This window comes from Erinaceus europaeus, unplaced genomic scaffold, assembly GCF_950295315.1.
Source record: "Erinaceus europaeus unplaced genomic scaffold, mEriEur2.1 scaffold_538, whole genome shotgun sequence".
Lineage (NCBI taxonomy): Eukaryota > Metazoa > Chordata > Mammalia > Eulipotyphla > Erinaceidae > Erinaceus > Erinaceus europaeus.
Window position 1 is genome coordinate 16,188 of NW_026647336.1, and position 13,053 is coordinate 29,240.

The following is a 13,053-nucleotide window of genomic DNA, read 5'->3' on the forward strand; positions in this document are numbered from 1 at the left end:
CTCCAGTTCTAACGGTACCTCTCTTTCTTTCTCTTGATCAGTGGTGAGACACGGAGACAGGGAGGTAGGAGGAGAGATTTCAGCACTGCTCTGCTGCTCATGAATCATGCCTCTCTTGTGCAGATGCTCCAGTGTGTTATCTCGGGGCTCCAAGGTCCCCTGCACGTGACGGTGTCAGCTCTACTTTGTGAACTGTCCCCCAACCCCCTTACATTAACACTTATTTACCAATCACTTTACATTTCACATGAAAGAAGCCAGAGCTCCACTCTGGGACATGCAGAGTCGGAGCAAACTAGGAGCCTTAGTCATGCAAGCGTTGTGCTCTTCCATTTGCCAGCTCAAGTTATTATGTCTGGCCATTGTTTCCTGATCATGCACAGACCTAAACTAAGGAAGCAGAAATTTACCCATGCCCCAGTGACAGCTACAAGCCCAGACTGTGCTCAGTACATCTGGCGTGTGTGTGGTGGGGGTGGGGGTGGGGGGGTGTTCACCTCTGCTGGTGCTCTGATAACCGTCTCTCCTTAGCTTTGGAGTTGGGGCAGTTCACTAGGCCTTGAGAGGAAAATGTGTCTCACAGGCCATCTGTATAGGAGAGCCTGCAGGTCCATTATCTACCATTTCAGCCATTTCACTAATCAGGAAAAAGAAAGTCAAGGCATGGGGTCCCACCTCCTCTACCCTCACTGATCCCATGTGGTGTTGGGGAGAAAATCCCAGCCCTCCCACATAGAAAGTGAACCCCCTACTGCAGAACCACCCCCCTGACCCTTTGTGATAGATACTTCTCTTGTACCCAGGGAGGAAGCTCAGTGCCTAGAGCACATGTTCTGTAGGCCTGAGGTCCTGCGTTTGATTCCCTGCACAAGTGGTCTGGTTCCCTCTTCCCATAAAATAAATGATTTTTTTTTTTTTTTTGCCTTCAGGGCCGTCTCTGGGGCTCAGTACCTGTACCATGAGTCCACTACCCCGGAAGCTATCCCTCCCATTTCTGTTGCCATTGTTGTTACCGATGTTGTTGGACAGGACAGAGAGAAATCAAGAGAGAAGGGGAAGACGGGGAGAGAAAGATAAACACCTGCAGACCTGCTTCACCGCTTATGAAGCCACCACCCCCACAGATGGGGAGCCAGGGGCTTGAACTGGGATCCTAACTCCAATCCATGCACTTTGAGCCATGTGCGCTTATCCTGCTACACTACCGTCCAGCCCCTCCCTAAATGAATCCTTATTACTTTTCTGGAATAGGACAATAATGTGCTTCCTCCCCTGTCACTATGTGGGAGAAATAACAGTGAGCTTTACTCTGGTGACAGAAAAAACTAAAATTGACCTGGGACCAGGGAGATGACTCAGAGGAGAGTACATGCATGAGAACTGGGTTCAATCCCTAGTAGCACATACAAGCAGAACAAAAGAGGACATCATAAATGCCAAAGTGGTGCTCTTGTCTCTCACAATAAAAAAGATTGTTAAGAGCCAAGATAAGCCTCTACGCATGTGGCTTATAGCTATCAATAGTTTACTGTATGTGAAAATACAGCTGAGAAAGTTTAAAAGTATTTGTGCTAATTAATTCAGAAGTACGATAAATTCAGATGTGAGCAAAAAACATTCAATTAAAAATAGACACATTCTGGGGAGTCAGGCAGTAGTGCAGCGGGTTAAGTGCAGGTGGCACAAAGCACAAGGACTGAGGTAAGGATCCCGGTTCAAGCCCCGGCTCCCCACCTGCAGGGGAGTCACTTCACAGGCAGTGAAGCAGGTCTGCAAGTATCTATCTTTCTCTTCTCCCTCTGTCTTCCCCTCCTCTCTCCATTTTTCTCTGTCCTATCTAGCAACAACAACATCAGTAATAACAACAAGGGCAACAAAAAGGAAATAAATATTTAAAAAAATAGACATTCCAAAACAATAACAACAACCGAAAATATGAGAAGTGTTGTCTATTTTTGCAAATCTCTTTAATGGCTGGCTTAATCAAGATAGCTGGGTCCCAGTGGCTATTCCTGCAGTCAGTTTACTGGGACACCACACAGCATGTGGGCTCTAGAAAGTTCCCTTTGATAATTATTTTTGTTGTTGTTGTCAAGGGCTTCACTGCTCCAGGCTGACTTTTTCAGACACAGAGAGACAAAGAGACACTGAGAAAGACGGGAAAGACACCACAGCCCTGAGCCTCCCTTCAGTGTAGTTGGAGGCTCAAGCTTGGGTGGCACACATGGCATGTGCACTGTCCCAGGTGAGCGATTTTGCTGGCCCTAAGTGGGGTTTTTAATTTGAGGATGAAAAAAAAAAAAAAAAACCCAAAACTTAAGAGTATCTGTGCTATAAAGCTAGTTTTTGAATTTGTAGCTCTACCGCAAGAATCTCAGGCACTACTGGGTTCCTGGAACCCCACTTTGAGAACAGGTGGTCCAGTGCCACCGTTTACAGGCTATCCCCTATAGCACTGTTTGTGGAGAATGTGGGATCCTTCTCCCTCTGTCAGATATTGTTCAAAACGGGGCTAATTGGCCAGATCTCACAATAATCCCCACTATGCAGGGAGGAGCCAAGTTCAGAAAGAAATACAGGTGAGGCTAGGAACACAGCTCAGCCAGTATTTATTTCATATGCAGGAGAGAGGTTGGGATTCACCTGAGGGAAGGAGAGAAGCCACCGGAGCTCTCTCCTTCCCTCAGGTGAATGCCAATCTCCTGCATATGAAATAAGTACTTTTAAAATCATGTGCTGGGGCCGGGTGATGGCACACATGGTTAAGTGCACGTAGTACTGAGCACAAGGATCCGGTTCGAGCCCCCAGCTCCCCATCTGCGGGGGTGGGGGGGTCGTTTCACAAGCAGCAAAGCAAGTCTGCAGGTATCTTTCTCCCTCTTTAGCTCCCCCAGCCCTCTCAATTTCTCTGTCCTGTTTAATAAAATGCGCAGGGGAGGGGGTGGGTGGGAATGACCTCCAGAAGCGGTGGGTTTGCAGCGCCAGCACCGAGCCCCAGTGACTAGAGACCAAAAAATAAAAATAATATATATATATTTAAAAAAATCTCCATATGCTTATAATAAATTTCCATAAAACGTAGTAAAATTTTTGGCGGACACATGTCGGTATCTGTGAGTGCCCAGGAAAGGTCTATGAGCAGACCAGTAGTGCCGTCCCCCAACTCCCAGGCCAGCGGGTGCTGCCCCCTAACTCGGGAAGCGCTGAATGCAGACATCCCCCTCCACTCCGGCACATGCACAGGGCTGTGTCAAGCCCTTTTCTGGACACTGCGGGCAATCCCCCCGTAATTCGCCCCATCAACACGGATGCCGCCCGGGGCTGGAGGCGGAGGGCCCGCCCGCTCACTGCGGGAGACCTCACCTATGCACACGGCTGCACACGTGCGCCCGCAGGCCGGGCGAGGCCACGTGTCTGAGCACGCGGCCGCTGTGGTAGGTCTGCGCGTGCGCACATTTGTTTGGCGTGCCAGCCGCCGCCGCCGCCGCCGCCGCCGGTAGGTCTGCGCGTGCGCACTCTTGCGGGTGCGCACTCTTGCGGGTGGCTCGGGTGTGGCAGCCACGCTCTGACCCTGGCTCGGGGTCAACTCTACCGCTCACCTGTCGCCCTCAGAGTGGCTGCCACCGCTTCACAAAGGGCCTTCTACGACAGAGGGTTCTGCCATTCGGTGGCATTTCAGCAGAGACCGCAGCCTGCGGCCTCAGTGGCTCCCTGGAGGCGGGGGAGTGACGACCCCCCCCCCCCGGGGGCGAGGCGGGGCGGTGCTGACAGCGCTGGGCTTCTGTTTGCCCAGAAAGGCTCATTGGCAGCCCGGGCGCACGCCGCCCTTCGGCAGCACTCCGTGGCACCTCGGGATGCAACACGACACGGACGACGCTCTGCTGTGCCGCAAGCCCCTCTCCTCCCGGACGCCCACCCCTCCTGGGTCCGGATCCCCCGGCGGTGCTTTGTGCCGCCCGCCCTGACGGGTGGGAGGGGAAGGACCCAAGGCCTGGAGCTGAGCAGACGGACCCCACGCAAGGGCCTGGACGTCCAGAGAGCGTGGCATTGGGGTGACTGAGGGCAGAGGTGGCCTGGTCGTTGCGTGAGGACACTGGGGACAGAGAATCCCCATGTGCGTCTGATGCTGGCAGAACGCGCGCAGGTCCCCGCAAGGAGCCAGACTCCGACACCGCTGAGCTCGCTCCCATCAGTGGCTGCACAGCCGCTTTATTTGGAGCCGGGGGGGGGGGGGGGCAGCCGCCTGGCCCTGGCGAGGCGCGGGGGGCGCCCGGCACTTGCCTCCCTGCCCCGGGGCTGGGCCTGGGGCTTCTCGACTCAGTCCCGGGGCTCCGGCTCCGCAGTGACGCCCAGCAGCCCAGCCAGGAGAGCCAGGCCCAGTATGGCCACGGCCACCAAGGCCACATCCCACCAGAACCCCGGGTGGCCCGGGGACGTGCGCAGCCGCCAGCCGCAGCCGCCCAGCTCGTAGCCCGTCAGCTCGCCCAGGGGCCGCCGAGTGGCGGTGGCGCGCTCGGGGCTGGCGCAGCGGACGAGGTGCAGGGCCTCGGGCTCGTGGTCCTCCAGCCAGAGGCGCAGGTAGGTGAGGCTGCAGTCGCAGTGCCAGGGGTTGTGTGTCACATCCAGGCCGCGCAGCCCGGGCAGGTGGTCGAAGGCGCCCGGGGGCACGGAGCGCAGGCTGTTGTTGGCCAGAAGGAGCACCCGCGTGTGCACAGGTATGGCGGGCAGGGCTGTGAGCCCCCGGCCCGCGCAGTCCACCCACAGCCCCATGCTTTCCAGGGCCTTGCAGGTGCACGGGGCAGGGCAGCCCGTGATGGCCTCCGCGGTGACCCAGAGCAGGAGCAGCACTCCCCAGACAGACATCAGGCTGCTTGACTGTGGGGAGAGTGGCCGGCAGGTGAGGGAGAGCCCCCGACAGCCGGCACCCCATCCCTGAGCCAGTGGGAACCCCGAGACCTGGCATTCCCTGCCCGTTTCAGGCCTCCGCTTCATCCTCGGTGAGCTAGGGTGGCAGCTGAAGGAGGCCGACTCGTCCAGCCCTTCGTGTGTACACAGGGCACAGGGCAGGACGGACGGGGAGGGTGGCCGTGGTGGGGGGAGCCTCCTTGGGGAGGAGGGGTCTCCTGAGCCTATCATCGACCCTGGCCCCAGCCCCCCGGAGCCGGGGAAGGGAAAGGACCTTTCAGTGGATCCCCACACTGCTCCCTGCCCCCATAAGCTCAGTTCCAAGCAACTGGGCCAAGGCCAGGTGAGCTCATGGGATACTTAGGTAGAAAACCGCTGGGTGCATGCACTGAGGTGGGGCTGGAAACCCAGAAAGAGACTCCATCTGGAGAGCCACTGAGCTACGCTCTCGCCCCAAGCTGGAGACGCCGAGACCCCGAGAGACAGTGACTTGTGCAGGGCCGTCCAGCAGCCTGTGTTGGACACCAGAGGCACCTTCATCTCCTGAGCTGTCATGTGCCTGCTTCACTGTCTCCCCCCCACCCCAGGACTTAGTGTGTGTGTGTGGGTGGGGGGCTTATTGCCTTAAATGCAGGTGAGGGCTTACCGCCTTCCTAAGGCAGGCTCTCCCTGCCACGGGAACAGCCGTTGACTACGCCGGTGACTGGACCTAGCCAGTGCCCCATCTGACCCCATCCTTAGAGGCAAGAGCTGAAGTTGGGTCGGAGGCAGGACTTGGCCCCTGGTCGCCTGTTGTCCCCCTGCCAGACCTTGTCCCCACTGGGGGGTAGGGGGTGCACGAAAGGATGTGATTGGAGTGGGAGCTGGTGCTGGGCCACTTACCTGTGAGGACTTCTGTTGGGGCAGCCCCTTCTGTGACCTGATCCGTCCTGGTTGGGGCCGTGGTGACTGCTCTCTCCGAGGCAACGCAACGTTGGTGGCATATTTGAGAGGGAGGAAGGAAGTGGTGAGTGTAGCTGAGCTTATCCCTGAGTGCAGCCCTGGAGGCCCATCTCTCAGGATCCCAGGGCCATGGCCCCAATCTGTCAGTTTATGAAAGGGGGAGCCACAGGGCACCCCACTGTACTGCCTGTGCTTCCGTCAGCCTCAGGGAACCCTGTGCTGGGGATTATCAAGGCTCTGCCAGTTGTACCCCAAATTGGTTTTCCTTGTCTGTAAAATGGACCAACGATTCCTGTGCTGCCTGCCTGCCTCACAGTTGGGGCTTCACTGCTTGACATGGACATTGGCAGGTGGATCCACACCCCTAGCCTATTTCTATCCCTAGTTGGGGTAGGGCTCTGGAGAGGTTCCGGGACACATTGGTGAGGTTGTCTGCCCAGGGAAGTCAGGATGAAATCATAGTAGCATCTGGACTTTGATGGCTGGAATATAATAAGCTGGAAAGCAGGACAAAATATTTAATGAACAGGAACCAAAGAACAGGAGTAGAGCAGATGAAAGTAGGGACCTTAGAGTAGAAGGAAACTAGGAAGTCTATTTTAGGAACATTCCTAGGAGCCTATGTCCTAATAATGCTTGCTTGAGCTTGATATGAAGGGTGGACCGGAAACATTATCTGGGAAGAAGGTGTCAGATTTGGGAGTATAACTAGGAAACAGGATTAGGGCAGAGAGTTGCTTGCAAACTTGAAGAAGATATATAAACAGCGGCGGGGATGGGATGGGATGGGTGGTAGCACATTAGGTTAAGCGCAAGGACCCGAGCAGTTCAAGCCCCCCGGCTCCCCACCTGCAGGGGGGTCATTTCACAAGTGGTGAAGCAGGTCTGCAGGTGTCTACCTTTCTCTCCCCCTTTCTATCTCCCCCTCCTCTCTCAATTTCTCTCTGTTCTATCAAGTAAAAATGGAAAAAATGGCCTTGAGGAGCAGTGGGTTCATAGTGTAGGCACTGAGCCCCAGTCATAACCCTGGAGGCAAAAAAAAGAAAGAGAAGATATATAAATGTAAGTAACTGTTAACCACAATGATCTAACCTGGGGCCCCTATCTATTCATATTTAGCATTGGAGCCTGTACAACCTCTAAGTCCCTGTCAGACTGAGATCACAGACCATAGTCACAGTTGGGAACATTCTGCACTCATTTCAGAACCAGTTTCCTCGAGTGGCAGAGTAGGATGACTGAGCTTCCCTTCAGAGAGTGGGGCAGCCCCTACCATTGCTAGTTCATAGTGAGAGTACAGTCCTGAATATGCCTTTAAAAAGGCTTATAATGATGTTCCCAATGGGTGTGGTCAGAGGTCTAGGCCCATGTTATCTTTTTTTTTACATTTTGTTAGTGATTTTATGTTGACTTATAAAATTACAAGATAATGGGTACAATTCCACACTGGTCCCACCACCAGAGTTCTGTATCCCGTATCCTTTCATTGTATACTACAGCAGTTCTCTTAAGGTTGCAGATATGGGTGAACTACTATTTCTAAAATTACCTGTCTATATTTCTCTCTCTCTCTGTGTGTGTGTGTGTATCCACCCACTTTTTAATGGTCCCGTCTTCTCTTCTGTAAGTCACAGACACCTGTGACTCCCTCCAAATGTCCCTCCCTCTCTCCTCTTCTCTCTCGGCGTGCTGATGGAGTTGGAGTTCAGAGCCCTCTGGTCATCTTCCCCCTATCATTTCTACCCCACTGGGATTATGGACCAAAATTATTTTGGGGGTGCAGAAGGTGGGAGTTCTGGCTTCTGCAATTGCTTTTTCGCTGAACATGGGTGTTGGCAGGTCGATCCATATCCCCAGGCTGTTTCAGTCTTGCCCTAGTGGGGTAGTAGGCCCATATTATCTCTGGAGGAATCCAAGGGTTCCATTGCCACAGTGGCTGCTCTCAGCAGCTTCCTGCTCCACCCCCCCCCCCCCCGTAGGGTTGGAAAACATCATCAACAAACTCTTAGGGTGGAGAGATAGCTTGGCAGGTAGGGTGTGTGCCTTGCCAGGTGTGGGGCCCAAGTCTGAGCCCTGATAAAAAAAACTACCCAGATAAGAAATCTTTTTTCTTGGGAGTCGGGTGGTAGTACAGTGAGTTAAGCGCATGTGGTGCAAAGCACAGGACTGGAGTAAGGATCCTGGTTCAAGCCCCCAGCTCCCTGCCTGTAGGGGAGTCGCTTCACAAGGTCTGCTGGTGTCTGTCTTTCTCTCTCCCTCTCTGTCTTCGCCTCCTCTCTCCATTTCTGTCTGTCCTATCCAACAACGATGACAACAATAATAATAACTACACCAATAAAACAAGGGCAACAAAAGGGAATAAATAAATATTTTTAAAAATTAAAAAAAAGAAATCATTTTTCGTGTAGAAAAATGTGCTTGTTTAGATGAGCAGGAAGAATGTAATAATTTTTTTTTTTTTTTTTTGCTCACTTCCAGCATTAGACAAGACCGCCACCCTTTTTCTCCTGACCCAAGGAGGGTGACACGGGGCCTCCGTGCTCCTGGAATGTCTCTCCCCCAGCGTGACACCAGCATTCAGGGTGGCTCCTTTCTATGAACACGACATCTTTTATTTAAGGGATCTCTGGGCATAAAGGGCACGCCCTGTTCCACTTATCTGGGGTGGACAGCCGTTTGTGTGGGCTTGGAGGAGGCGGTTATTCTAGCATCCTGAGGGAGAGGGGTCCCTTCCCAGGCTGCCCATGTTGGCTAACCTGGTTTACTACGTGGTTTCCCCGCGGGGAAACTAAGGCATTCTCCATACCTGCCTCTGCAGACTGTTTTTTTTTTTTTTGCCTCCAGGATTATTGCTGGGGCTTAGTGCCCGCACTACGGATTCACTGCTCCTGGTGGCTATTTTTTCAATTCTTTTTATAGGTTAGGACAGAGAGAAATTGAGAGAGGAGGGAAAGATAGGGAGAGAGAAAGACAGACTCCTGCTGACCTGCTTCACCTTCACTGCTTGTGAAGCGACCCCCTTGCAGGTATGGAGCCGGGGGCTTGAACCAGAATCCTTGAATGGTTCCTTCCACTTCGTACTATGTGCGCTTCTTTCTGTGTCCTTCTTCTCCACTTTTTTTTTTTTCTTCTTCTTCTTAACAAAGCACTGCTCAGCTCTGGCTTAAGGTGGTGTTGGGCTCTGAATCGGGAGCTCTCAGTGTCTCAGGCATGAAAGTCTGTTGCACTACTGATGGACTCTCTCCCTGGCCCGGCCCTTGCTCTGTGACCCCACTCTCTGCCTCGGCTGTGTTCCCACACTCAAGCAGGGTTTACTCCGACCTTTTCCTCTGACAGCTCCTCTGCTTCTAGACAAAGAAGCCGGCTTCCCCGCGGGACTCTGGCCTTTCACGCTGCTTCCTGGTGAGTCCCCTCTAGCCGCCAGTTCCAGATCTCCTGTTTCCGCCTGCTTCCCTCACACAGTGAGCCTGCCCTCCTGCTCTCAATTGCAGTGTCCACACGCACGGCCCTTTGGTCCCCTGTCCTCACAGTTCATAGGTCTCTTTCTCCTTTGTGGCCCTGCCCTCAGCTCCATCCTGGTAGCTGGCCCCACAGTCCCACAGACTGGGCCTAACCAGCAGTGGTTTATTCCCAAGTCCCAGTCCGTGCATGCCACTCCCTGACACCGCCTCTCCATTTCAGTGCCCCTATCTGGGTGCACCTGCTCCAGCTCACCTCTGACCTTACCGAGCTACCTGGCCGGGGGCCTTATTTATCACCGTCAGTTTTTATTTTTGATAGAGACAGAAGTTGAGTAGCAGTGGGAGATAGAGAGAGAGAGACACGCACTGCTTCACCACTTGTGAAGCTTCTTCCTTGCGGCGGGGACTGAGAGTGCGAACTCAGGCACTCGCCCACGGCAGTGTGTGTACTCTACCTGGGTGCTCCAGTGCCCACCCCCTCCATTTTTATTTTTATCATTTTATTGGAGGATTAATGGTTTACAGTACAGTATTGACATGTGGGTACAATTTCTTTTTTAAATTTTTTATTTATAAAAAGGAAACATTGACTAAACCATAGGATAAGAGGGGTACAACTCCACACAGTTCCCACCACCAGACCTCCGTATCCCATCCCCTCCCCCGAAAACTTCCCTATTCTTTATCCCTCTGGGAGCATGGACCCAGGGTCATTGTGGGATGCAGAAGGTGGAAGGTCTGGTTTCTGTAATTGCTTCCCCACTGAACATGGGCGTTGACAGGTCGATCCATACTCCCAGTCTGCCTCTCTCTTTCCCTATCGGGGAAAGGCTCTGGGGAATCAGAACTCCAGGACACATTGGCGGGGTTGTCTGTCCAGGGAAGTCTGGTCGGCATCATGCTGGCATCTGGAACCTGGTGGCTGAAAAGAGAGTTAACATACAAAGCCAAAAAAATTGTTGACCAATCATGGGCCTAAAGGCAGAGGAATAGTGAAGATGAAGAGTTGGGGGGTGTGTGGTCTCTGTTTTGTAGATAGCTAGTAGGTATATTTTAGTTATATTCCAAAGGGCCTGTGGCTATACTAGTGTTTTTTTTTTTTTTTTTTTCCTGCGCCTGAAATCTGATACGCAGGTAGATCCTAATTATTTTCTGGGGAGATGATGTCATGGCTGGCAGAAGAACCAGAGAGCTGGGTCAGGGAAGAGAGTAGCTCCCTAATATGGGAAAGGGGTATAAATATTGTTGACTGTAAACCCCATCGATTTGATGTGATCTGGGGCCCATATTCAGCTTAGGAGGTTATGTGACCTCTGCATCCCTGTAGATCTGAGCTCACATTCTGTGGTCATGAGTAGGAACGTTCCAAGCTGCCCCCATATCAGGAACCATCTTCCTCAGGTGTAGCATAGAGTATGTTGTCCATCCTCCCTTCAGAGGATGGAACATTCTCTACCATTGTTGATCCAAGTTGAAGGCAAGGTCCTATGGGGGCCCATAAAGGGGTCTATTGTGTTGTTCCTGATAGGAATGACTGGTAACAATGGAGAAAGGGATTTATTCGAGGTCTAGGTCCATCATGTCTGTCTAGGAATCTCAGAACTCCCCTATTAGGGCCCCAGCTGATGGGGTGGCCTGATAGTGACTAAAGAGTCATTGTTAAAGTCTGCCAGTCTCTTGCCCTTATTCAGCTTTTGCAGTCCTTGCTTTGATGAGATTAGCTTTGGAGTGAGTGAGGGAACTGTCATAGGAAGTGGGTGAGGAGGGTATCTAAGTCTAAATACACACTTTGATTATGCATTTTATACTGGCTCATTATAGACTAGTGTGCATTTTTGCTTCAGGTATATATTTTGCCCTAATTTATGGATACATGTGAGCATATGCTCTATCTTACGGAACCTGGTCTATATCTAGGTTTTTGGGACTTTGTTAGGAAGTGAACCACCTGGAATGGAGTTAGAGAATACTATGAAAGGAAAGGTCTCACCCGAGTAATGAGGCTGAAGGATTGACATTCCATGTCTGATGTCTCTGGACATAGTCTGAGGTGAAGCATGCTGAGGTGATACTTGTTGTGTTGACTAGGTTGGCATCGGCAGATCCAATATCAGTTGTTATGAATTGAGAGAAGCATGCAGGAGAGTGAGCCCCACCCTAGAGGTTCCACGACTGGGGAAATACAGGCTTTATAGAGGAAGCGGGAGATTCCTGCTGTCTTAGGGTTTAAGAAGGCAACAGATAGTTATTGCTATAATCACATTATTTGGCAATTGGGTTAACTTTGAAATATCCCTTTGTTAGGATTTGCTGTATCATACACAACACCAGCATAATTTATGTCCTTTGGCAGTATTTGCATATAGCTGTGCCACTGGCTGCTTCTGTTCTCCCTGGTCTAAGCTTTTCAGAGAGTCAACATATCAAAGACCCGGCCTGTGTATTAAAGAGACTCAGCCTGTGATTTTAACAGTTTGAGACATTCAATTTCCTCCTCTCATATTGATTAAACAGTGATTTATATGACTACAGATTGATTGGAGTGTTCATAAACACCATTCCCAGCACCAGAAGACTGTGTTCCATTCCCCCCCACCCCCATGAAACCGAACACCCACCCTCACCCTCAACCCAGGGTTTTTACTTTGGTGCCCTTGTTGCTTATCATTGTTTTTATTATTGTTGTTGTTATTGCTGTCATTGTTGTTGAATAGGACAGAGAGAAATGGAGAGAGGACGGGAAGACAGGGGGAGAGAAAGAACCCTGCAGACCTGCTTCACCGCCTGTGAAGCGACCCCCCCCTGCAGGGGGGAGCTGGGGGCTCAAACCAGGATCCTTCTTGAGCTTTGCACCATGTGCGCTTAACCTGCTGCGATACCACCCGGCCCCCACCCACTCCCCTTTTTAAAATTAAAACATTTTAATTATTTATTATGAAAAAGAACGAGCAAGGAGGGAGAGAGAAAGAAAACCAAACACTGTTCAGCTCTGGCATAAGGCGCCTCCCTGGGTGGGCCTCTAACAAGCCAAGCTATTTCCCCAGCTGTCACTGTCCCTGTGTCCTGCTTCACAGGCTGACTTAGGGGTGAGCATGGTCCCCAGTCCTCACTCGCCCCTTTTTTCACACTAATGAAACAGGAGCTGGACTTGTGGCCTGTGAGCTGAAGACAATACTCGCCACCCTTCTTTGCCTTTAGGTGCGGTGACATGAGCGAGCATGGGCCACTCGGAAAAGAGGAAAAAATGAAGTGCTGGCTTGTGCTGGTTGCAGGGGCTGTGGAAGTCATATTGAGCCAGTGTATGTAGCCACAGCTGAAGGGCAAGCAGAAGGAAGGAGAAGGAAACCTTGACAGTTTGGAATCTCCGCTTTGCACTTTTCTCCGAGAAACAGATGAAATTCTCCTTTGTTTAAGTCTCTGCCTTTTCAGATCTGTGTTCCAGCTGACGTGCTCCTGGCACCAAACCCACCAACCTACCTGTGGCCTTGCGCATACACCTGTCTTGCTACAGTGTGAGAAGGTCCTGCTAGAAGACGCGGTGGGTGAGGTGCCCAGGTCCCGCACTGGTTCATTCAATGAGCTTCGCTGCTGTGCTGTGCTGTTGAGTGGCATAGCCTACTCTCAGAAAGATTTCTTTAGGAGGACCTGTTCTGAGCATGGACCAGGAAATGCAGACGGCTCTCTCTGGCTGCTGGCAAGTGAGGACGTGGGTTTGGGCAGGGGGGAAAGTCAAAGAGCTTCCGAG

At 52.0% G+C, this 13,053-nt stretch overlaps 1 protein-coding gene across 1 annotated transcript; it reads right to left on the bottom strand.

Annotated features, from left to right (window-relative positions):
* Positions 1-4,294: 4,294 nt before the first annotated feature.
* Positions 4,295-4,863, bottom strand: GP9 (glycoprotein IX platelet). Its single transcript, XM_007531645.3, has one exon. It carries the CDS (start codon positions 4,861-4,863, stop codon positions 4,318-4,320), a length of 546 nt encoding a protein of 181 aa, XP_007531707.1. The 3' UTR covers positions 4,295-4,317.
* Positions 4,864-13,053: the final 8,190 nt, after the last annotated feature.